Source organism: Odocoileus virginianus, chromosome 7, assembly GCF_023699985.2.
Source record: "Odocoileus virginianus isolate 20LAN1187 ecotype Illinois chromosome 7, Ovbor_1.2, whole genome shotgun sequence".
Taxonomy (NCBI): domain Eukaryota; kingdom Metazoa; phylum Chordata; class Mammalia; order Artiodactyla; family Cervidae; genus Odocoileus; species Odocoileus virginianus.
Window position 1 is genome coordinate 7,604,215 of NC_069680.1, and position 26,412 is coordinate 7,630,626.

The following is a 26,412-nucleotide window of genomic DNA, read 5'->3' on the forward strand; positions in this document are numbered from 1 at the left end:
AAGCCCAATTTATTGGGTAGCAATACAAAAACCTTTAATTTAGAGGTGAGGATTTATTAAGTTTGCTCCTTGCTTTCAAGTTTGCGCCTTGCTATCCATTTTTGTCATATTTATTATGTGAAGGTTTGTCAGCTCTTTAAATTATTTTTATAATTTTATCAAATTTTACTGAATAAAAATATTAAATCACTATATATATGAATTCATCGTTTATATATAAATATACACACATATATATGAAATATTGTTTTGGTCACCATCTTGAAATTACGGTTTTAACACTACAACTGTATAAAATCTTTTTTAGCCAATACCTGCCAGCAAGCGTGCCTCCTCTGACCTGAGTATTGCCAGCTCTGAAGAAGATAAGCTTTCACAAAATGCTTGTATTTTGGAATCTGTCTCAGAAAAAACAGAACGTAATACTTCTGAAGATAAATTTAACAGTAAAATTCTTACTGAAAAACCCACCGGTGATGAACCTCAAAAGGTTGTGGTGGGTCCTGATGAACATGTTAATGATACTCATTTAGAAGCTATGGCTGAACTTCATAATAAAGCAGCAGTAATTGAGGAAAATGGAAGAGAAGAGAAGAGACCCAAGCTTGAAAATCTTCCTGACACAGAAGACCATGAGGCAGTGGACATTAGTTCAGTCAGTGAAGGAAAGGAAAATAACATAATGATAACTTCAGAAACAAATACTGAACAGAGTCTGAAACCTGAAGAAGAAACAGATCAGGAAAAGCAGCAGATATTTGAAAATAAGTTTATAAAATCTGAAGAAATTGAAGATACTACTGTCCAAGCAATGGATTTAGTTTCTGAAGAGACTGGAGAAAAAGAGGCAGATATTCAGGCAATTGAAAATGAAGTTGAGTTTACAAAGGAAGATACCCAAGAGAAATTGGGAAAAGAGGACAAAACTGAAAAAGATAGAATCAGTGATACAAGCAAAGTGATAGCTACAAATGAGGCAGAAGTTGCTCAGAGGGCAACTGAGAACGGTGCTGAGGATGCTCAGCGTGGTGATGGGAAAGAAGTGGGTGACGTGGGCCAGACATTAGCGATCAAGCCCACAGAGGGTCCTGAGGCTGGTGGTACTGAGAAAGTTTCTGTTGAAGAAAGAGTTGAAACTAATGAGACAGACAAAAAATCTATAGATGGTAAAGGTGAGGAACAACTAACCAGCAGTTCAGAGAACACATTGGAGACCAGTGAGGAAGTCAGGACAAATGAAGTTGAGATAACTGAATCAAGTGGCACTGAAGGAACAGAGGTCAGAAGTGTAGTGACCGACACTGACCAGAAAGCTTTAGAAAGTGAAACTCCGGATGTTCATAAAGCCACTACTCAGGTGGACACAGAGCAAAAAGAAATTCCATGTGACATACCAGTTAAAGCAGAACCTCAAGTTACTGCCACTTCACAGCCCACTGAACCTCAGCCTGTTCCAATACCCAGTATTAATATCAATCCTGAAGATGCAGAAAATAAAGGAGAAATAGGTGCTTTATCAAAAACTGAAACCATGTTACCAGAATCTGAGAATCAAAAGGAAAATGATACTGATTCAGGCACTGGTTCCACTGCTGATAATAGCAGCATTGACTTGAATCTCTCCATCTCTAGCTTCCTAAGCAAAACTAAAGACAGTGGATCAATATCTTTACAAGTAAGTGTATATGGGTCCTTGTTTGGATTTTTCTTTGTCATTTTGGCAGTTGAGAGTTTATGTAAAACTGATGACGTTCAAACAGACCAACACTAAATCAGCATAGTATTAACCCTGTAAAATTCTTCAGGGCTATGAGAGCAATCAATTAAAAAAAAAAAAAACTACATCCAGAGATTGTGGATGTAATCGTTAAATTTTTTGGTAGTACCTACGTATTTTTGCCAACTCTTATATAAATAGTATAATAAGTTGCTTACTGGAATTTGGGTTTTCCTGCCGCATATCTCTTGGTATAATTTTAGCAAAAATCAGTAATATATGAAAGAATAGAGGGCTTATAAGAATGATCTCTTTTAAAGAACGTTTAGGATTTAAACATCCCTTGATTTACTACTGGCCATGCAGATGACCACTCTTAACTCCTCAGTCATAGCCATTTCTACTGCCGTGTAAATCATTGTGGGAAAACCAAACCAAACACTAAAACCCAGAATACTTGGAGCTGTTAGAGCATAATTCCCCAATCTGAGTGTACTTAAAAAGGTAATCATTAGGGAGAGCTATGTAGAAATATGGAGTGAGGCCAGAAAATCAGTGTTTGTAACAAAAGATCCCATGGAATTCTGATACAAGTGAGCCATGGACTGCTTAGAGACTCTGATTGACAGGTGGCAGAAAAGCAGGAACTTAGAACTGACCTTAGGGTAGGAGTCCAAGGCATGACTGATCCACCTGCCTATCTGCCCCAGATTATTACTACATGTATTGCCTAGATGGTTTTCAGTTTTCAGTTTATTTTGTTTCAGTGCCTGAAACTCCACTTTTCTGAAGTTCATTTATAGACTTAATTGTTACAGTTGGCCTTTCCAAAAAAAAACAAAAACAAATATTTCTGTGAGAATTAAGGTGACATTAATTGTGGATGCGTAGGAACTGAAGAAATGGAAAATTTGGAGGTTCCAAGGAGGTAGCTTAATTTTGGAGCATGCCCACTTTAGGTTTTAGAAGATGTCTGGATAGGGTGGCCATAGTCCAGGGCTTAGGGGAGAGCAGTGTGAAGATGCTGGAAACCTAGAGAGTAGAACAGTAAGAGGGTGAAGACTGCAAAGTGCCAAAGACCAACTTAAAAATTCTAATGCCTTTTAAATGTAGTATTTTCACATTCTCCTTTTGATCCCTCTGCTTTCTAACCATTTCCACCTATCACAACTAAGTAATTACTAAGTTATTACTTAGTTATCTGTTCTCAGTATTTACATGTGTACCAAGATGTGTTTATAGCAGTGTTACATACTTCTGTTATTTCTCTTTGCCTTTAAAAAACATTTGGATACCAGTTGAGGAATGAAGAGTTTGATCTTGATAAAGAGTTTCAGGCAGTAGCTAGCTGGCAGATCTGGTACTTTGGGTGGTGTAGTGGAGGTGCTGTCTTTCTAGTAACTCTAAAATCACTCCTCCACCTCTGACCCTGAAATGAAGGAGGGCTGGTGATATTATTGTTGTTGATTAAATGAATTTTGAATCTCAGTTGTGGCAGTGTTTTAAGGTTATCTGAGAGCCTTTTCAAAATAAAAGCCTCAGCCTTTTGAGACTTGCTGATTTAGATTCTTTTGAGGGATGCGCCCCAGAAAATCATTTTTAATGGCTTTGTGTTTCTGAAACAGAAAAACAAAGGTGTCTGAGAACCTATAAGGTAAAAAGAGGAAGAAAGGATGGTTAACATGTAAAGATTGTGCTAATTACTCATTTTTGTGAATTGGTCATTACTGCTTGTGCCTAATTGTGATGTGGTATCATAAAAATTATACATGCATATCATCAAAATGCATAATTTCATTTGAAAAAAGATTGATTTCATCTGTAAAGTGTGAAAATCAGATGAGGTGTATTTGGCATAGTTGGTTTAAGAGATGTCTTACTGCTTTCTGTTCAGCTTTGTAAGTGTAGTCCTCTTCCCCCCCCCCCCATTTATTTTTATTAGTTGGAGGCTAATTACTTTACAATATTGTAGTGGTTTTTTCCATACATTGATATGAATCAGCCATGGATTTACAAGTGTTCCCCATCCCGATCACCCCACCCACCTCCCTCCCCACCCCATCCCTCTGGGTCTTCCCAGTGCACCAGGCCTGAGCACTTGTCTCATGCATCCAACCTGGGCTGGTGATCTGTTTCACCCTTGATAGTATACTTGCTTCAATGCTATTCTCTCAGAACATCCCACCCTCGCCTTCTCCCACAGAGTCCAAAAGTCTGTTCTGTACATCTGTGTCTCTTTTTCCATTTGCATATAGGGTTATCGTTACCATCTTTCTAAATTCCATATATATGCGTTAGTATACTGTATTGGTCTCTATCTTTCTGGCTTACTTCACTCTGTGTAATGGGCTCCAGTTTCGTCCATCTCATTAGAACTGATTCAGATGACTTCTTTTTAATGGCTGAGTAATATTCCATTGTGTATATGTACCATAGCTTCCTTATCCATTCATCTGCTGATGGGCATCTAGGTTGCTTCCATGTCCTGGCTATGATAAACAGTGCTGCGATGAACATTGGGGTGCACGTGTCTCTTTCAGATCTGGTTTCCTTGGTGTGTATGCCCAGAAGTGGGATTGCTAGGTCATATGGCAGTTCTATTTCCAGTTTTTTAAGAAATCTCCACACTGTTCTCCATAGCGGCTGTACTAGTTTGCATTCCCACCAACAGTGTAAGAGGGTTCCCTTTTCTCCACACCCTCTCCAGCATTTATTGCTTGTAGACTTTTGGATAGCAGCAGGCCTGACTGGCGTGTAATGGTACCTCATTGTGGTTTTGATTTGCATTTCTCTGATAATGAGTGATGTTGAGCATCTTTTCATGTGTTTGTTAGCCATCTGTATGTCTTCCTTGGAGAAATGTCTGTTTAGTTCTTTGGCCCATTTTTTGATTGGGTCATTTATTTTTCTGGAATTGAGCTGCAGGAATTGCTTGTATATTTTTGAGATTAATCCTTTGTCTGTTGCTTCGTTTGCTATTTTCTCCCATTCTGAAGACTGTCTTTTCACCTTGCTTATAGTTTCCTTTGTTGTGCAAAAGCTTTTAAGTTTAATTAGGCCCCATTTGTTTATTTTTGCTTTTATTTCCGATATTCTGGGAGGTGGATCATAGAGGATCCTGCTGTGATTTATGTCAGAGAGTGTTTTGCCTATGTTCTCCTCTAGGAGTTTTATAGTTTCTGGTCTTACGTTTAGATCTTTAATCCATTTTGAGTTTATTTTTGTGTATGATGTTAGAAAGTGTTCTAGTTTCATTCTTTTATAAGTGGCTGACCAGTCTTCCCAGCACCACTTGTTAAAGAGGTTGTCTTTTTTCCATTGTATATCCTTGCCTCCTTTTCGAAGATAAGGTGTCCATAAGTACGTGAATTTATCTCTGGGCTTTCTATTCTGTTCCATTGATCTATATTTCTGTCTTTGTGCCAGTACCATACTGTCTTGATGACTGTGGCTTTGTAGTAGAGCCTGAAGTCAGGCAGGTTGATTCCTCCAGTTCCATTCTTCTTTCTCAAGATTGCTTTGGCTATTCGAGGTTTTTTTGTATTTCCATACAAATTGTGAAATTATTTGTTCTAGTTCTGTGAAGAATACTGTTGGTAGCTTGATAGGGATTGCATTGAATCTATATGTATGTGTAGTCTTCATAGCAGTTAGTTCCGTTTCTTGTTTTTGTTTTTTTAAGAATATGTTTTCCTTCTCTAGTATTCCCCATATAACGCCTAACTAAAATAAAATCTTCCTCAGGAAACAAGAAGACAAAAGAAAACATTGAAGAAAACACGCAAATTTGTTGTTGATGGTGTAGAAGTAAGTGTAACAACATCAAAGATAGTTACTGATAGTGACTCCAAAACCGAAGAACTGAGGTTTCTTAGGTGAGTAGAGAAACAGCATGATTTCATCTGGTTTTGTGACTTCTCAGGTCTCTGCAGAGTCTGAAGAATAGAGCAACGAGTAGTCTTGGTTAGTTTTACGTTATTGTTTTATTACTTTTCCATTGGAAGAAAATGTTAGTTTTCCAGTTTTGTCTTGTAAAGCATTACTTCAGTGGTGTAATTTTTACTCCTCTTTTTGTATTGTCACTATTAAATTTTATCAGACGTCAGGAACTTCGGGAATTAAGATTTCTTCAAAAAGAAGAACAAAGAGCCCAACAGCAGCTCAATGGCAAACTGCAGCAACAGCGAGAGCAAATTTTCCGACGTTTTGAGCAGGAGATGATGGTAAAGTCTTGGAATTTTGTACCATTTTGTTCATAAAGAAATTTACTGCTTAAAAAATTCACTGCTGAAAGATTTCAGAACTTTTTCCCTGTTTACTAGATTTCTCTGGCTTTGTGATGTTTTTGGCCTTTGTCTCTTTGGTGTTCTAGATGTTTTCTTTTTCTTTTCTTCCTGTTTTTGGCTGTTTGCCTGACTTACAGCATGTTGGGTGTCTTCATTTTTCTTGATTAAGATCTGTCATGAAGACCTGGAATCATGAAGCTAATAGATGGTTTGCAAATTTCTGTAGCTGGACAACTTTTTATTGCTAAAATTTTACCTCTCAGAATCCAAGATTTTAAGCTACTCTAGAGCACTTGTCTTCAAAATTGGTTGAGTGTTAGAACTTCTTGGGGGGTTTTTCAAAATATGCTTACTTCTCTGGCTACTGCGGTTAAGCTTCCACATCGCTTTTCACAGCTGCTAGAAAAGTTAGTGCTGATTTGTCAAGGGTAATTGTCACTGAGTCTTTAAATTTTTACTTTGTGTCCAAAGTTGGGAAAGGAATTGTTAACGTGATATAAAATTTCAATAACTTACGTTGAACATCTAGCTTAATGTAGGTTAGAAAAAAGGATCATTTGAAATGTTATAGGATTCGTGATTGATTATAGTTCTTATGTTTTATAATTTTAAGTGGTAAGGATTGTTTTGTGTGAAGCTTGGCATTGCTGATTTTTTTTGTTGGGTCCTAACTGAGAATTCCTAAGGAAATAATGAGCTTTTGTTTTCATTGAGTATTTTTATAGTATATTCTGTTTTTTTAGGACCTTACAAAAACTGTGTTTCTCCTCTCCCTATATTTTCCAAAATATTTTGCTTTTTAATTTTTCAAAAGAAAAATAAGTTTACAAATAAGTACCTATGTCTAAAATTGCAGTGTTATTCAAGTATTATATAAACAGGAATCTTTTGTTGAGAGAATAGCTTTATAATTCTAAAAGGTTTGTTTCAGTGAAATAGGATGTTTATCTTAAGACTCTTGAGGAAGAGTAAGTCTGAAAATGACAAGTAATGGTATGTTTTTAAAATAGACTTCAAATATGACCTTTGATTTATCAGAAATCATATAGGAAAAATATTGAAATTTTTCTTACTTTAGTATTTCATAGCAATTGGATATTCTTCTGGATATAATTTTTGAGTATTCTATACTTGCATAATAGAAAAAAGTATTTTCCTTATTAGAAAAAAATGAAAATGCTCATCTTTTTGGAAAATTTTAAAACATATTTTAGTGAATTTGACTTGTTCAGTATTGCAGAGGGTACGTATTTTATCATTAAGTTTAAATGCCAGTTATCAATATGTGCTCTTAGTAAACATTTTCAGTATAATAAGTTGATATGAGCATTAATGTTAAATGATCTTGAACTACATTATTTTACAGAGCAAGAAACGACAATATGATCAGGAGATTGAAAATCTAGAAAAACAGCAGAAACAGACTATTGAACGTCTAGAACAGGAACACACAAATCGCTTACGAGATGAAGCCAAACGCATTAAAGGTGAACAAGAAAAAGAGTTGTCCAAATTTCAGAATATGTTAAAGAACCGAAAGAAGGAGGTAAGTGTAACTATCCTTTTCAGTGTACACGTGTTTAAGGAATAAAGAATAATACTTGTTAGTTATGTGGCACTCATTCATTTTTTTTTTTTTCAGTCTTCCCAGCAGTCATGTAGGGTAGCAGTAAGGCCAGATGTTACCTAATTTTACTGCCAAGAAAACTGGAGTAGAAAAGGTTTTAATGACCTTTTCAAGTTCACAAACACACATTAAATATCCAGCTAACCCTTGAATCAAGACTTCAAATTGAGTCTAATCCATTTTCCGTTTAACCTATCATTCCTCCTTTATTAATGCAGCATTTAAGTCCTGACATAGTGATGTTTTTTCAAGAAAACATGCTATGATCTGTTTGCAGGTGGCAACAATATTTCAATTTAGTATTTATTTGCAGTATTTAATTCATGCTTAAAAATTATTTTTTCCTGATTATCTTGAGTACCTTTCTCAGATATTGTGTCCAAACAAAAGCTGAATAACCTGAAATTTGAAATAATATCTCCAGGTTTATCAGATTGTGAGACACTTTTAAGAATCACAGGTGGAAAATACCTTTGACTAGAATGAATTTTTTCATTTTTCCTGAAACTATTCCATATTGTCATAGAATCTGTTGTATGGTATTATTTACTATGAAAGATTGTCATTGTTTCAGAAAGAGGATTTACATATTGTATTAGTGTGTCTTTTTCTTCCCCAATTAAAATAAAACTAAGAGAACTTTTACATATTAGCAGTTTTGAGAGATAATTTTATAATTTATTCTGTTCCTTCAGTGTAGGAGGAGAATTTATCTTTTAATGATATAAAAGACTCCTTGGACAATATTATGATCAGATTAATTAGTTTTGGAGCAAACTGACATCAACCAAACTGGTGAATACATTTTCACTTTTGTTGGCATGTCCCCAATACTCAGATTCATTGATTTTAAAAATGAAATGCAGAAAATGGAATATCATATTGCTGAACTTCAGGATCTGGTTTTAAAAGGATAGAATCAAATATTAATAGTACATTCTTTGATTTCTCTAGGTAAAGATGAGTGAAATGGTATATAACCATTTGATGTGGCTTCCATTTCTAAAAATTACTGTTTTGTTACTGTTTATTTTATTTCATATAGGATTGCTTTATATACCATGATATATGACTTTACTGAGACCAAATGTTAATATTTCTTGAAACCATGGATAGATGGATAGTTTTTATTAAAAGGTTGTTTTCTAATATCAGATTAAATTTTAAAAACTTTGTAGGTAAATATATGATTTAATTTTAGAGATAAAAATGTTTCTAGTTATTGTTACTGTTTTGGAGTAGGAGAGGTTTAGTCATTGAACATGTTTGAGATCATGATATGCATATTTTAAATAATTATGTATTTTTTTCCTTATTGCTAAACTTCTTGCATTTGGGGAGTCTCTTCTTTTTAATGGTGATTTGGTTTCATGAGAGATTACTGATGGGAAATTTTAAATACATTTGTTAAATCAAAATCAGTCTCTTTCACAGACCATAAATGGCATGTGGTGATTTGGAATCTGGTTGCTTTTGGTGCTTCTACTTATAAACACATGATTGTCTTTCATAGTTGGATTACAGATTTGTTCTTAGGTGGAATACACATCTCGGATTTTGAAGTGATTAAAAGGAGCTCTAAAATACACTTTATTTTATAATATACTTTATCTGGTATAATAAATCATAGCATACTAAACTTATTTTTTGAGGGCTTATATTACAGATTTTGAAGTTGACAATTGATTTTGGCTTAATTGATCAGCAAAGGAGAATGTTATTCTAATTTAACCCCAAAGTTGTCAAATATGCTCATTTTTATTACACCATGTATAAAATGGTGTTTTATAAAAAAAGAAAACTTAGTGTCCATTTATTTCTCCTTTGTGTTATTCTAAGGCTTACTATTGTTTTTCTTTTGTTCTCATTAAGTGGATTTCATTTAGAATTATCTCATTGGTTTTATCAAGCCAATCATGAAATGTTGCAGTTTTATAAATGAATGGCATTAGTTTTCCTTATATCCAGTATATCAAACAGTGTCAATAGATAATGTCAATAGATATGTCTATAATTTTATGATCTTTCAAGGTCAGTTGGGTTTATCACCTTTAGTTCAGCATTAGTGCTGCAAGTAATTCTTTACTGATCACCTTTGAATCTAAAGAGAGAATGATATGTAGGGATAATTAAGCAGCTAATTAACCTTTATATGGTGTAATGTCCCTTTCTGCACTATGATTAAGCATGTTCTATCCTTTCATTCTTTTTCTTCAAACTAACACCTGTGCTAATGCATGTTGAAAGGAACTTTTTAACAGCTTTATCTGACTTGTAGCTTGTCTGCTCACATAAATGCTTGCTGTGGAGAAAGTATTTTTCCCCACCTCCTGCATGCTTATACACTGTAGGTTATAAATGAAGTGGAGAGAGCACCCAAAGAGCTGAGAAAAGAGCTCATGAAACGCAGGAAAGAGGAGCTTGCACAAAGCCAGCATGCTCAGGTAACAGCAGCAGCTTAATGCTACTAAAAACAGAAAGCGGCATTATTCACAGCTCAATAAACCATGGTTAAAAGGGTAAATTCTGTACTTATTATATGATGTTGACATCTCCTCAAAGGATCCCAGGGCATTCTTTATGTAGTACTAAATTCACAATAATGGTGACATTTAAGTTGCTAATATGAAACTAAGTGAAATGTTTGGAAAGCTGACTGCAGATGAAATAAATGTGTATGTTAATGTATAATCCACTGTATTCTTATTTTAATTGTGATGGAAGCTTACATTTTTAAGTGGTAATGTCAATGTTTGATAGAAGACTTTTAGGACAGAAAAATATAGAGGGTGAGTATATAAGCTTTGTGTGTACAAGAAGAATGCATATTAAAAGGCCATTAATTTGGGAATCCCCTGTTGGCCTAGTGGTTAGGATTCTGGGCTTTCACTACTATGGCCTGGGTTCAATCTCTGGTCAGGGAAATAAGACTCCACAAGCTGGTAAATGATAATGTTAAATGGTAGATCAAACATTTATTACTATTAAACTCAACAATATAAGCTACTTAAAACCATATTTTAAATATTAAGTATGTTCTTTTTGATTCAGAATCTAGCAGTTACAAAAATAGACAGTTGTCACCTAAGTAAACTTGATTTTATGTTATGATAAGGCTGAACCTGTTAATGGGTGAATTCTTTACAAAACTTAGATAAATTGGTATTTTCAACAGAGTTTTCTGGAATTACCTCACATTACTCTACGAGGTCTTTTATACTTGGGATCATCTTTCTTTTAATCAAGTTTGTACTCAGCCTGGAGGCAGAGAGAGAAATGAGCTCAGTTTATAGTTACAAATGTTAATGAAAGGGAGAAGAGACATGGATTATTTATTATTTGTTGCTTTAAAAATTACCTTTTTAATGTGGGTTTTTATGTAATTTAAAAAGTTGGTTCCCAGCCTTTTGAATTTTATAGATTCATGAAAAGGAATATAGAAACCAACAGAAACCTTTGGGGACCATGACCAGTGTGTTGCCATTAAAATTTTTTTTTTCGTCAGGGCAGTTTATTTGAAACTGCCATTTACTTGTCACCATCTTTTCAAACAAGGAATTATTTTAACACCATGAAAAATAAGAAAAATACCTTGGAATTTAAAAATTTTAACAAAACTCATCTATTTAAATAAATTTAGTTTTTTTTTTTCTTTCTTTGAGTCAAAATTTGGTCTTAGCCTAGTATGGGAATTACTACAGGCACACCTCTTTTTATTGTTCTTCGCTTCTTTGTGCTTTTGCAGTATTGTGTCCCACCTGTCCCCCCACAAATTGAAGGTTAATGCAACCCTGCATCAGGCAAGTCTGTCAGCACCATTTTTCCAACAGTATTTGCTTGCTTCGTGTCTCTGTGTTACCTTTTGGTAATGCTCACAGTATTTCAAACTTTTCTATTATATTTGTTATGGTGATCTCTGATCTAAAATCTTTGATGTTACTACTACAACTTACTGAGGGGTTAGGTAGTGGTCAGCATTTTCAGCAATAAACTACTTTTTAATTCAGGTATGTATGTTGTTTTTTTCAGACAAAGCTATTGCATACTTTATTTAATAGAATACAGTATAGCATAAACATAACTTACGTATTTGGGAAACCAGATAATTCGTGTGTTTTACTTTATTGCATGGACTAGAGCTGAACCTACAGTATCTCCAAGGCATGCCTGTCGATAAGGTGATACTAGCAGACACAGGGTTTCTGTGAGTCACAGACTGATTTCACCTGTATGAACTCGTGAACAACAGAGGGGGTGGTTACTCGTATGTCCCTCATTCGACAGGTGAGGGAACGAAAACACAGGAGGTTGGATGACTCTCCAAGCTCACTCATTTGGTTAATGGTGGAGCTGGAATTCTCATCTAGGCAGGTTTGCCTCCATGCTCCACACACTGAACCACCATGTCATCCTGCCTCATATGTAAGCCACCTGATCTGTGCCGAGTCTGAACTCTCGCTGGCTTGGCCCAGTGGTTGTTAGCCATGTCTTACTGATAGCTGAAGAGGAAGTCCTTGTTGGCCTCACATCTATTTTTGGATAATTCGGATTTCACACCAGATAACAACAATTTGGTTTTCCCTTGTAAAGGGATATGGAGTTTAATTCCAGAAGGCAATATATCAGACTCTATAGAATCGAGAGTAAGAATTTAGTGTTGAATGAATCAGGTGATCCAGTGCTTTAATAAGACTTTGTAGGTGATTTTTCATATAGTGTGAGATGCTAGCCTGTATTTTCGACTAAAGCTAAAATCAGTAGTAAATTTCTTTCTGTAAATTTAATGACAAATTTAGTAATTAACTGATTTCAAAAGTATTTATATTTAGCTACTGCTTTTGATGAAGATGCTAACACTTGATAACTTTACAGGGTCTAATATTTTAAACTTTTTAAAGACTATGCATAATAACCACATAGACATGAAACTAGAGTTTATTGGATAATCTAGCCCAGTGGTTTTCAGACTGTACTCCTAGGAGCCGTTGAGTTTGGAAGAAGCACATTGAGAATTCTTCAGAAATGAGAACAGTAGGGCTCTGTACCCCTACTTCCAGAGCAGTACCACTTTTCATCTGTTTTATAAACAGATTTCTTTTGGCGAGTTTTTTAAAAGAGTTCAGCTGGTTTAAAAAACAACAGCAGCAAACTGGAGGTTGGAAACCACTGATCTAGTTCAAATCCTTCATTCTATAGGCCCTTTTGTTAACTGACCAGTTCCAGGCCTCAGGAAGCTCAGCATTTGTATAATCATTCTTTGCATTTACAAAGTCATTCAGCTCTGTTCTCACCTGGGAGGCGCGTTGTATTCTGATCCGCAGGGTGTTGCTCAGGTCATGATTCAGTCTTTTCAGTTGTCATCTTGTGCAGTCAACGCCCAAATGCAGGACGTAAGTCCCCCGTGCCTTACCGGAGGATGCCTTCTGTTTTACCTGCTTTTCTTTGGCTCACATGTGCCTTTTCACTGTTAGTTTCATTTGTTATAAATCTAGAAGATTGATAAATGACAATGTCAATAGCAATAACCTGACGTGAACTTTATAGTACAGTATTCTTTGAAGAGTTTTCACATTTAATTCTCACTGCCAACCCCCTAATATGGTGGTGGAATGTACCCATTTTACAGATGAAGAAATCGAAGCACAGAAGACTAAGTGATTTGCCTAAAGTTGCAAAAGAGATTAGTGGTAGAGCTGTAACTAGAACACTTCTACTATAGTGTTCTTTTTTCTGTCTACTCCACCACGGATTTTAATCTGAGATTTTCATCTTTTTTCAAGAAATGTCTTTCCAATAGTTTTTTCTGTGTTTTTGCACATGTGAGAAATTGAATGAATGCTGTGATTACATTTTTATCTTCGTGTGAAGTGACGTTTTGATTGCTTATATGTTTATGTAGATGTTTTAATTATGGATATGGTCAGAAAAGCCATGTTAAAAGTGGTGATTTCAGTTCCATTTAGTTTTCATTATTCAAATCATCCCATATGAATAGTGGATTGCTATTCTCCATGTTGTAGTTTTAAATTAAGTGTGGAATTCCAGGCTGTATTCTTTCTCACAGTTTCTATAGGGAAATGAGTAGCTTATTTAACACTATAATTTTTGTTTGTGATGTTTGGTATACACAACTGGAGTAGATAGAATACAGCTTGATTTCAACCCCTTCTTACCCCTCTCCTGAAATTACTTATTTATCTTTATTATTGACAGCCATTGGACTCTATCGTTTTCGAAAAGAGTAAGCAAAATGTTATTTTATGATGAGAGGGAGGAATTAGTGAATTACAAACACTTTTCTGATCATTACCATTGTACACTTTTGTTTTAAGTTAAAATGATCAAATTCTGTATTCAAATAGTCCCACATATCATAATTTTTCCTTATCGTTTCCTAGAACCCAAAGCTGTATTTTTAATGTTTACAGTTATCAGGCTAACAAAATTCTGTATCAGAATTAAAACTTGTACATTTAAAGGGCACTCATTTTACAATTTATGTGTCCATTTTGAAATTGTTATGCCTAGTGATTGAATTGATCTGTTGTTATTTTATTAAAGTGAATGTAGTTTATGCAGTCTTTTTGGAATGTAAGATCACTTTTCTTTTAGATCCTAAGTAATTTCTAATTACAGGTTCCACTGTGAATGTATTATACTCGGCTTTTGAAGTTAGGAACTTGAATGAAAGCTCAGTGATATTAAATTTTCATTTCTTTTATGATAATAAAATATATTAATTAGCATGTAAGGGACCCTTTGATCTTCCCTGTAGCTCAGATGGCAAAGAATCTACCTGTAATGTTAATAAGTAGGAGTTAACTATGTTGGTGTTGAGAAAGAGGACAGATAATTGTGATGGAAGTCAAATCTTAACCAGATTTAAAATCAATATAAAGAATACCTAATGAATAAGGGACCCTTTTAGGTACTTTTAAGCTTTAATATAAAAAATCAGTTGCAAATATTTTGGCTGTGTAATCATCCACACTCTGCTTAATTATTCAAGCCTATAGCTCAGTAAGGCAGTTGGTGTCTTTGAAACTCTGAGGATTAGGAAACACTTCCGTAGTTTATGTGCCTTGACTCTTACCTGTTGATCTTCATTTTATCTTCTGGAGGAGCATGGTGCTAGTTCTGCCAGCTTCTAGATAACAGTCTTTGCTCTTTTTTTCCCTCTCATATACTGGCCACTTTAGGGCATGCTTCTGCAGTTCTCTGTCATTCACTTTGAATCTTCATTTCTGGATCCTTTTGTTCCTTGCTTTGAGTTCTCTGTGGTTTACTTTGGAACTTTTGAAAGTATGTTACTGAGGGAAGGGGCCCACTATGCTTTACAGGGACTGACAGATAAAACCCAATTTGGGATCAATAGAGTGGAAGCTCCTTGAAGGGATTACTGTCTTTTATTGATTTTAATAGCCATGTAAGTAGTACAGATCCCAGCATTTATTAAGTGCTTGAAAAAGGTTTTCTTTGAACTGAACTCTTACTTTAGACAAATACAATAATATAACCAAAAATTGCATTGACAAGAAATCACATTCACGTTTTTAATGGCACTGGTTTATACAGTTGACCCTTCAACAATTTGGGTTTTGGGGTGCTGACCCTCCACACAATTGAACATTCATGTATAGCTTTACAGTTGGTCCTCCATTTCACAGTTCCACATCTGCACAGTCAGCCAACCACAGGATGTTTAGGACATATGTAGTGGAAAAATCCACCTTTATTTGGACCCATGCAACTCAAACCTGTGTTGTTGAAGGGTTCACTGTATTTACCTTTTTATTTTCACATAAGTACTTATTTGTCCAATCTTTTACACTTGATTTCCTTGTCTAAATGGAATATTTATATTTATGATAATTTGGACCAATTATTTTTGTCCACACATATTTTTTAAAAGTTATTTATGCAAACTAATGATAAAAATACTGAACAATTTTTGATGTATCTGCAGGTTATATTGTTTATTAAACAAGTTTACATATAGAAATTTTACAGTGAAATTAGAGAATCAGTTTAATTTTTATTATAAATGATATTTACTATAAGAAAAGAGAAGCTTGAACAACTTACTTTGTTACAACTGCTTATAAGATAGGATGGAGATTTTGCAATCTTATTAAATAAAACTAATTAGCCTTGTAATAGTCATTGAGTTCTTTTTTTGCTATGATAAAGTTATGTGATTGTAGTCAAATTGGCATTTGCAATTTTTTGTGTGTAAATGTGCTCAGCATTAATTTTATCTACAAAACTGACAATGTACATTGTGTCTTTTTTTAATGACACATAATTACATTTCTTGTCCCCGATAGGAAAGATCATAATTGATACCAAACTCTACTGGCAGTTGTACTACTTAGAAATGGTTGACTAGTCTTTCTGCTGCTATACATTTGTATTCATGCTAAAATACAAATCACAATGCAGATGAGACGGCAGCAATTGTGACAGCAAATTAACAGGATGTCATGGATGGTGAGACCTGATTCTTATTTCCAGAGAATCAGCAGTGAGAGAAGCATCTTGAGGAACACTGCTAGAACTCACTCTGCATTGAAGACCAGGCTGGTAGTGATCCAGATGCTGCCAGACTCTGTCCAAGGCCTGAAAAATGGTTCCAAAATGAATCCTGAGATTTTATCATCTCTTAGATACGATAGAAGAGATGATAGAAGGGATTATAGGTGAAGTGCTGCTTCAACCCTAAATCTCTAAATCCACACTCAGATTGATAAGACTATCCCTTGAGCTAATCACAAGCTACCGGAACTGTGAAATGAGTGCTAGAGATGCAACTGGTTACTTGCACATTTTTCATTTCTTCAATATGGGTATTGTTACTGTTCCATCCACAAATGTATAATCTAGCATAGCAACCATAAGTCCCTTTAACCTTTCCTTTCCTTGTATAGTAATTGAAGGATTTAAAAAAAAGCATAAATTTGGCATTTGAGCAAATAATATGTATTCAGTAAATATTTGTTGAATGAGTGACTCCCAAACATGTTGGTGGAATTCTCTGATTATAAGGAATTTTGTTTGTAGAGTTTTAAAATGTAGCTCTCTTTCCTGTTTCTAGTTTTTGCTTCTCTAGCAATGCATTATTTCTCACTAAGTCCTTAAAGTATGGCTCTTTTTAAGGCACAGGCTGGAGATACAGGAACTGTCTTTCTCTGTTAGTATAGCCATGGTATTGCTTCCTAACTCTGGTTAATAGAAAAATAGAGAGTTTAAAAGTCCCAACTCCTGTTTTACTTGTTTGTTCTTTATCGCCTCTCTTCCTAAAAGTCATTCTTTTTCATTTTTATTGTAGCCACACTCTAGTGGATTGAATAGTCAGTTTTAGAAGGTGTAAATTTATTTTTTTCTCAAAGATGTCAACATAATTGGGCATTTTAATCATTAGTAGTTTATATAGACTTCTTTTGTATGTATTATTCTTAGTAGTGAGTTCACAATATTAAATACTCTAGTACTTTCTTTCTGGTCTTGGGTGATGAATAAGTTATGTCTATACTGTGTAATTTTGGTGATTTTTAAACCTAGTTAACTTTAGAAACTTGGTTCAGAAATCTTGTTAATCACTGATACAATACAGCTGCATAGATAAATGGATATTTTGCTGTATAGATACTTACTGATGGTTAACTATGTCTATTAGGAACAAGAGTTTGTTCAGAAGCAACAACAAGAATTAGATGGCTCTCTGAAAAAGATCATCCAACAGCAGAAGGCAGAGTTAGCCAATATTGAAAGAGAGTGCCTGAATAACAAGCAACAGCTCATGAGAGGTATATGAAATATGTGGCATATGTATATACATAATATGTTTTGAAACATTGCAGAGATATACCTTGGAAACTATTTGAATGCTTTTTTTTGCTGGAGTGGTAGAGGGAAAAATAGAAAGGTAAATAAGAGGAAAATATTTTATAAGATTCAGATCTACTGCAAGACATAGAATTCCTTTATGGCAATAGAAATGAACAATAGAAGTGAAGTAAACATATAATCCCTAAAACATCTTTTTGTCCAGGTGATGCTAGAAATACACCAGAGTAATTTTATGTGCTCCTTATACCCTGTAATGGTATACTTAAATGGCTACATGATAGAATGGAATTTTAAGCACTTATTTCCTCGAACAAATACCTTGGCTATTTTTTCTTTCTCACTGAGATGATTAAATGGAATTTTAGTGTTGGGAGTGGGGCATTCTTTGTTTACAGGACATTAGAACAGAATGGGAAGTGGTTACGGATATTATCTTTACATTGGTAATATTTCTTTTATAGCTCAGAACGTCTGTGTGTATTAATTAGTGTATTAGGACACTTATGTAAATATTAAAACAAGGACCAGAGTACATTAGTGAAAAGAGCAAAGTGACATTTTGAAAATTACTTTCTCCTTCCAGCTCGAGAAGCTGCAATTTGGGAGCTTGAAGAACGACACTTACAAGAAAAACACCAACTGCTCAAACAGCAACTCAAAGATCAGTATTTTATGCAGAGACACCAGCTACTTAAGCGACATGAGAAGGTTAATGAAAGGAAATTTGTTCACTTTTTTGTTCATTTTAAAGTTTGAAGAGCTGTTTATTTTTGAAACTTATATTTTTTACAGAATAAGTTTTATCCTTTCTTTCTTTTGTCCTAAAATTTCTTTGATGAAATCTGAAGTAATTAATTATATGTTGATCATTATTACAAACTTCCTTTCTACAGATTCCAAGAAAGGTAACTAATAAACAGTGCTTAAAGACCTGTTACACATTATAGTCTTCATCTTGTCTCTCAAAGGTAGCTATTTTGGCTCCTTTTATGATTCAGATATCTAAAAAATGTAGACTCCCTGTATTTAGTATAAGAAAGTCAGCATAAGACTCTTATTACTATTAGCTTTATTTTTCTTATAAATTTCCTTTTTTTTTTTTTTTTTTTTTGCCTAATGCTTTGCTGATCAGTATGTAACAAGGGAGAGGATAATTTGGGGAACAACAGCAAAATGACATGTTTGAGCATACTTGTGGGTACTGGGTATTAAATTATGTCTATATCACTGGTTTCTGAAACTTTCTTAGGAAACAGAACAAATGCAGCGTTACAATCAACGACTTATTGAGGAGTTGAAAAACAGACAGACTCAAGAAAGAGCAAGACTGCCTAAGATTCAGCGTAGCGAAGCCAAGACTCGAATGGCCATGTTTAAGAAGAGTTTGAGAATTAACTCAACAGCAACGCCAGATCAGGACCGTGACAAAATTAAACAAGTAAATAAGCAGATTGCTCTCTTCTTTTTTTAGGTGTAGAAGTTTTGGATGGTCTTTAGAAGTCCCACATAATTGTGTTGTAAACATTGGAGCCACTTGGGGCTTGTTGATGTTCACCATTGCTCTGTACACACATGGTGTGTCCTAGCTCACTCTCCTCCAGTGCTGGCCACAGAGGGCTGCTGTCTCCCATGCCCCACACAAGATCCAGGGCTAGGTTGATCCTAAGACCGGCCCTGGGAATAAGGTGATTTGACCAGCTTTACAGTCAAACATACAGCCTCACTGTACTTCTGTAGGCACAGTTCCTACACACAGATTAACTGAGGTCACTAAGCAGATGGGAGAAACAAGGTTTGAATCAGAAATCTCTCCCCACCTCCCTACCCCCACCAAAGCCATGATGTAGACTCCAGCTTTGAGTCCTAGCGTATTATTACTTGTAGCTTTAGTTTATTGTACTTTAAGCTTTGTTAAATTCCTTAATTACACCTTTGGAAGATGCAGAAATTACATTGCCTATTAACCATATTTATCTTTTGTTTTTCTTTTTTATAGTTTGCTTCTCAAGAAGAAAAGAGGCAGAAAAATGAGAGAATGGCTCAGCATCAAAAACATGAAAATCAAATGCGGGATCTTCAGCTGCAGTGTGAAGCCAACGTTCGAGAGCTGCATCAGCTGCAGGTCAGTTCCAGAAGCCAGAAAGCAGAGCTGGTAGCAGAGACGCAGCACCGGTGGCTGGTTTTGAGGAGGTGATAGGTACTCACAGTAAGCCGCATGTAGCTTGAGAAGATGCCAGGACTTAAGGGTTTTCTTTCCTCTGTAGACCCAAAGGAAGATTAGTTTAGTATCACTGGCACCTGTTGAGATTTTCTATAGCCATGATTAGTATAAACATGAAGCTAATTTATGATATAAGAAGTTGCATCTTTCAAAAGTACTGTTGAGAATTTGTAGTATATTTTGCAAAGAAGATGAACAAAGTTGAAAATGGTGTAGACTGTTTTGTTATGTTCTGAATTTTAAAATTCTTTTTATTTCAGGATAAATAGTTCATTTTCTTCAAGGTTTTTTTAAAAAGTGATAAATAAATGAGAAATTTTCTCCTTATATATAATGTCTAAAATGTTTACAATTTCAGAGTAGTGTATATACATTGTGGATATCGTGTATACTTGCTTAATTTTCTAGAGCAGAAAATAGTTTCTGATCCTGTGTTCTGGTACCATTGGATAAAATGCTTGCAGGGTGCCTTTTGAAGTGTCAGTTTTGTGAGCAAACCTTAGAATGAAAAATCAGGATCAAACTAGTTCTTTCTAGTCAAGTTCTTTTTATATGGTAAGTAACAGATCTAGCCTCTAAACTTGCAAAAGTGAAACTATGACTCATTTCATAATTCTTGGTCCTTGGTTGTTAGAAGAGAATTTCAACCTCAGTAATTGCTTTATGTTTGAATATATATATTTTTTTATTTTGGAAGATAATTGTATTTGTGAAAAATTGCTAACATGATCTGAAATTTTTTAAATTCAAACTTTCTTTTCAGAATGAAAAATGTCACCTCTTGGTTGAACATGAGACTCAGAAACTAAAGGAGTTAGATGAGGAACACAGCCAAGAGTTAAAGGAATGGAGGGAGAAATTGCGACCTAGGAAGAAGGTACTTTTAAAAGCTTTAAATAAAATACACTTGCATTCATCCATGCCGCCGTCCTCCTGGCTGTTGACTCTTTACCTAGTATGCGTCAGGGACAGGAGACACAGAGATGAGGAGTCCAGGCCCCAAAGGTTCAGAATCTAGTTGACGCGCAGCTGCAGATCACTAGGAGTGTTTCTCTGAAGGAGGGAAGTGCACGTGCAGAGTGGAGTAGCACAGTGTTCCAGCCACAGAGGAGGAATATGTCCATCTGCCCGGGGAAGGCAGGAAGCGTCAGAGAGGAGATGCCCTGTGAGCCAAACGAAGCTTGATGGATGAGCAAGCGCTTGCTGGGCGGACAGACAGATTGGAGTGGGATGGGGCAGTTTAAGTACACAGAAGAGAAAGAGTGAAAGTGATGTGCACAGGAATCATATGTAGCTCCCTTCATGGTAGGGTGAGAGGGAGTGTGTGCCTGTGTGTAGGCATTAGGGAGAGAAGGAAGGGATGACAGCTTAGTCTGGATGGGTGAACTGGAGCCAGATTATAAGGCCCTTGGGTGCTGTGTTCATTGACAGTCTAGTAAAGTAAGAAAGGCTTCCTACCCCACAGCCAGCCATCTTCCTTATGTGCACTTGACTCCCTGCTAGCCTGGCCCAACTGGTCAACCATTTGAACTCTGTCTTTTCTATTCCTTATATGATTCTTAGCTTTCAAACTTAAACCTTTGTTTTCTCTTGGGCTTCCTGCCTGCTATACATTTCAACCATTCCTTTCTTCCATTCATCCAGTCAGTTAATCAAGGAAATAATATTTAGCTCCTATCATGTGCTAATAAAACTTTCTAGAACTGACCGAGTCAGCTGATAGTGTGGCTTTTTAACTTGGATTTTGTTTATTGTTACATTTTTGAATAGGTAGTACATTCATGTGTTTCTGAACTCAAAGGGTACACACAGGGATGAAAGTGAGAAGTCCCTTCTCCAGTTCCTCCTTTCACCGTTTGAAGTCTAGCTTTCGCTTTAAATTCCTCTCCAGTTGAACTGGTTGACAGTGATCATAGTCCAGTGGCATTATCCACCTGTTATTCTTAAAAGTTCTCACCTGACTTTTGTGACATAGTCTCTTCTTTCTCTGTGCTTTTTTTTGGTCACTTTTCTTTGTCATCCAGTCACCTGAAAGGTACACATTTCCCATTTTGCATTCTTACCTCTGCTCTTTGCATGATGACCTTATAGATTGTCCTGGCTTCAGCTATTGCATATTTAAGGACAATTCCAAAACTTGTGTAGAATACAAATTCTAAAGTGATACAAGTCTGGGTTCAAGTCTCAATGCTGACACTGATTAATTTCTTCTCAACACTTCTGAGCCCTGTTTTCCTCATGTGTAAAATGAGGATATTACTGCCTCCCTAATTGGTGGTGTTAAGACAGTAAATAGAAGCTATGTGTGTACAGTACTTGTCAGTTCTTGTACAGTACTTAAGATTTGGTCAGGATCCAGTGAATGTTTGTTATTGCTATAATTTTGTTGTTTTTATTATTGGTTCATGCTCCCAGTTCCCATGTCCCATCTGAATGTCCCATTCCTCCTCATTTTATTCTTTCTGTTCCGTTATCATCTCATCAGAGGTTTCTTTTTTTGATGACACTGTATAAAATAGCTTTAGCGCCCACCTTGAGCACTCCTGTGTCCCCTCACCTTTCTTTGTTTTTCTTCATGGTATTTATCAACACCAGACATTTGTCTTTATTGTTTGTCTTCTCTGACCAGAACGTAGCTCTTGAGGGCAGGGGCATCATATCTTTGTTCACTCTTACGCAGCTTCTGGAACAGTTCCTGCACATTGTAAATGATGAGTACATGCCTGCTGAACATTATTCAGTGTTGACTAAAGATTGTAAATTCAGTGGAGGTAAAACTAAACTCAGTAACTCTTTTCGTTCATCTCTATCTCACCTTTCCCCTCTCTCCAGTCCTACCCACCTTCAGGTGTTCTTTGCAGTATTCCTGTTCTCTTAACTGACATCTAGGCTAGAAACCTGAATTATCTTTCATTCCCATCAGATCCCACATCAGTCAGATAACGAATAATTTGGACTCTCATTTCATCATCTTTCCCTTTGCTATCTTCCTTCTTAAAATTGTTAGTAATGTCCTAATGGCCCGTCTAGTCTCTTGTTCCCTTTCCTCTCTTCTTCTTTGCCTGCCGTCACCAGTGTTTATCCTCAGGAGCATCTCTGATGCTGTCATAGTGGTGCTGGTAAATCTTTAGTTTCATCAGAACAGAATATAAATACCTGACTTGGATTCTGAAGCCTTCACGGTGCCACACTTGGGCCACCTTAGCCCTCTGACTTGTCTCCCACTCACCGCTTAGTTCCCAGCTCCTGATCCAGTACTGGGTGTAATCACCATTACTCACAGCAGCTCCAGTTTCCTGCCTCTGCATTGTTTCAGCTCACTCTCCCTGGGGTGTCTTCCCCATCCTGTCTTGTCAGATTCTTACCTTCCCACTGAAACTAAGCTCACAGTTCTCCTCTTCTGAGAGACTTTCCCGTGTCCTTCCATCTCTTCCTGTACTTTGTTTTCTGCAGCAGGACTTCTCCTGAGTCACCTGTCCACAGAGTAACTGATACCCTCAGATACTTAGCAAGTACTTAATATAGTTGTTCCATACTGTGTATGGAGATGAATCTGGCTTAGGTCTTACCTTCAATCTGTGGTTCAGTGTGGAAGAGAAGACATGCATATCAGTAATCAAAATAAAAAGTAGAAAATGCTGAAGTTCCATGTGGAAGAGACAGATAGTAGGTAATAATAGATGCCATCTGTTGAGTGCCTAATGTGGGTTAAGCACATTATTAACACATTTAATCCTCACATAACAACCCAGTGAGGTGGATGGTGTTACCACTGTCTCACAGCAGAAGAAGGAAGTGGTTCTGTAATATAGAGGAGTAACTGAAGTCTCGTGTGGCTGAGCCGAGACTTGAACCCAGAGCTGCGCAGCTGCTCCTAGCTGTTGAACAGTGTCTTCTTTGTTAGGATAACATACAAAGACTTTGGGGCAAATAATTTTATCTTGACTGTTTCAGAGTAAATTCTATTCATAATACTAGTGCATAATTTCTTTTTCCCTTCCTTTTTAAGACCCTGGAAGAAGAGTTTGCTAGGAAGCTACAGGAACAGGAAGTGTTCTTTAAAATGACTGGGGAGTCTGAATGCCTTAACCCATCGACACAGAGCCGGATTTCCAAATTCTACCCTATTCCTAGCTTGCATTCCACTGGATCATAACAATGGGAAGCATGCTGTGGTTGGGTTTGACTCTTTAAGTACGTCATTCTGTTCTCTTCGTCTTTAGCCATAGTCTATCAGAGAGCTCACGAAGACAATCACCTGCCTCACCTTCTAGGTGTTTTTTGTTTGTTTTACTTGTTTAGTAACGATGAAGGGAAAGGAACTAAGACAGATGCTGGGCCATGTTGGCAAAGTAGCATCTTGCAGTAATTCCCTAAGGTGATTTTTGTATATACTCTTAAAAATCGTGTTATTTAGATACTGTTACCTGAAAGTTATTTAAAGAAAACTGTTACGTCATTTAAGTATTAGTAAATATCTTTTTACATGACTTAACTTCTCAGTGATGTCTAAAATCAATCATTGAAGCTCTCTACACTGTGGAGAATTGGAATAATTTTTTGGTGAATTAGCTCTCATGAAAAAATTTTGAGTTCAAAATATATTGATTCAGTAAATAAATCTATTATCTTTAAATGTTAGCATTGGACTCTTTTAAAAGAGAAAAATTATTTCAGTAATTTGTCTAAAATAATTACTTGTTTAGACATAAACTAATAATTAAGGGTGCTAGCTTTATTATATAAAATAGTGCCTAAAACACTAAATTTCAATTCAGTCTAAAATAGCATTTCCTCCTTTTGATTCAACAGGGACAAAATACTCTTAGCATTAAGCATTATTGTTTTTTAAACCTTGCTCATATTACCATTTGATAGAAATTCTCATCCTAAAGTACAAGTTGGAAAGATGAAAAAATAAAAAGTAGCTTTTAGATGTCCAAATTGAACATATAAAACTCACCAAATTAAAAAAATATAGATTTAGCTATCTCAGCTTATTTCCTGAAGTAATAAATGAGCTGGTTAAATGGCTTCTCCCATCTTAGTAAATTCTGTTTAAAATTCTGTCATAGGCCAGCAGGCTCTGAGTTATATTTATGAATGTATTTTTCTGAAATTAATCTCAAAAGAGGCATTTGTTCAGAGTAATTTTGAAGGAAGAATTTAAATAAAATATCTAGGCAAATACCAGAAATGACTTTTTATTGTTTCGAGATAAAGTCATTCATATTTTGGTTTGGTTTTGTTCCATGTTTAAATTATTTACATGATTTGAGTGGGAAAGTCCTGAAACCTTTATCCTGTGGTTGCTTGATATGTGTAATTATTAATGAAATGTTCACTAGTCCCTCTTGAGGGTTAGATTTTCAAGCACGTGTCAGGTCAAACAGTATTACAAACCATATTTTGAGGTTGTGAGACAGCACATTTGTAGATGAAGCTTGCTGCCTGCCGTTTGCAGCCTATTAATGAGTGCTAGGTACCAAATTGTAGAAATTTCAGTTTTTAGTTATGTTACAGTTGAGGCTGGTGAAAAATGCAGATGCAACTTTGTGGGAACACTGATTCATGTTAAGAAAATGTAAATAGCTGTAGCACTTTCTTACAGTTAATTTGAAAACTTTGAATGCTGAACCTTATTTTGTCAGTGGTTTATAGATGATTTAAAAATGCATGTGATTTTAATTTTGTAATTGTTTTGACAAGCATTATTTACTTGGACAACTTTGTAGGTAGCCTTAACTTCTGGCCAGGTTTGTTTTTTATATAAATATATATACATATATATATTATGTATGGTTGTAAATTCATACACTTATCACATGAATGTGTTACTGTATACAAAACTTTTAATGCTTTATTCTCAAATGCTGGACTGAAAAATGTTTTGAAAGCCTTTTAAAAAATATATATATATATATCTTTATAATGTTCAGGATGATGGAAATTGTTTATATTGTTATGATAGAAATGACAGTATAATGTTACCCAGTGTATTTAATGATTTATTTGAAGGAGAGGAAGAAGGTTCTCATACCACTTCCTCCTTTGAGATTTTCAGTATATTGACTTTTTAAAAATTAATACTTCAGGCAGTAGACATTTTTTCAGTATCATTTAAGTGATATCCTATGTGATGAATAGCTTCTGGCCCATAGTTAATTTGGTCTGAATATTTGGGTTTTTGTAATACCTTTCAACTTGACATTCAGAGAATTGAATAAAGGAAAGAGGCTCAGAGTAGAAGGATTGACACTCTGGTAAGTTTATTAGCAGCTTTTGCATCTCTGTAGAATTACCCTTTGGATTCCTTGTTCACACTCAAGTTCTCTTTCAAATGTGACCAGACCATATTTGTGTGGGAGCAGGACTACAGAGTGATACATGTACAGGTAAAACCTTCATTTTAATACTTGGAGTCACATAAATCCTCTCAAAGAGTGTTTTGTTGTAGACCGTGCTATTTGTGCCCAGCCCTGCCCACTCCCTGCTAGGCCCTGAATTCACATACAGAAGAGTGGTCTTTCTCTCTTGCATGAAGTGTACATAGGAGGTTGGGGAGAGGCAAAGACACCTTTGAAATCAAAGAGCACAGTCTAATCCATTCCTGACCTGATGGTTTTGTTGCTGTGGCAGAATGTGCTAGGAAGCGCGTCACAGCAGTTCTCCGTACTGCCGTGTCGGTCCTCAGCCTCCCCCGTCCCTGCGT

At 35.7% G+C, this 26,412-nt stretch overlaps 1 protein-coding gene across 2 annotated transcripts in view; it reads left to right on the forward strand.

Annotated features, from left to right (window-relative positions):
• Positions 1-26,146, forward strand: part of SLK (STE20 like kinase) — a 57,678-nt gene extending 31,532 nt beyond the window's left edge. The window contains exons 9-19 of one of the 2 annotated variants that reach the window (XM_070470122.1): positions 308-1,675; positions 5,462-5,592; positions 5,817-5,940; positions 7,370-7,549; positions 9,982-10,074; positions 17,307-17,436; positions 18,063-18,187; positions 18,729-18,917; positions 19,476-19,601; positions 20,464-20,577; positions 23,710-26,146. In XM_070470122.1, coding sequence (XP_070326223.1) covers positions 308-1,675; positions 5,462-5,592; positions 5,817-5,940; positions 7,370-7,549; positions 9,982-10,074; positions 17,307-17,436; positions 18,063-18,187; positions 18,729-18,917; positions 19,476-19,601; positions 20,464-20,577; positions 23,710-23,856 — 2,727 coding nt within the window. In that variant the 3' untranslated portion in view covers positions 23,857-26,146. The remainder of the gene's footprint in view (positions 1-307; positions 1,676-5,461; positions 5,593-5,816; positions 5,941-7,369; positions 7,550-9,981; positions 10,075-17,306; positions 17,437-18,062; positions 18,188-18,728; positions 18,918-19,475; positions 19,602-20,463; positions 20,578-23,709) is intronic. The other variant, XM_070470123.1, reaches the window with a different exon arrangement.
• The last annotated feature ends 266 nt before the right edge of the window (positions 26,147-26,412 follow it).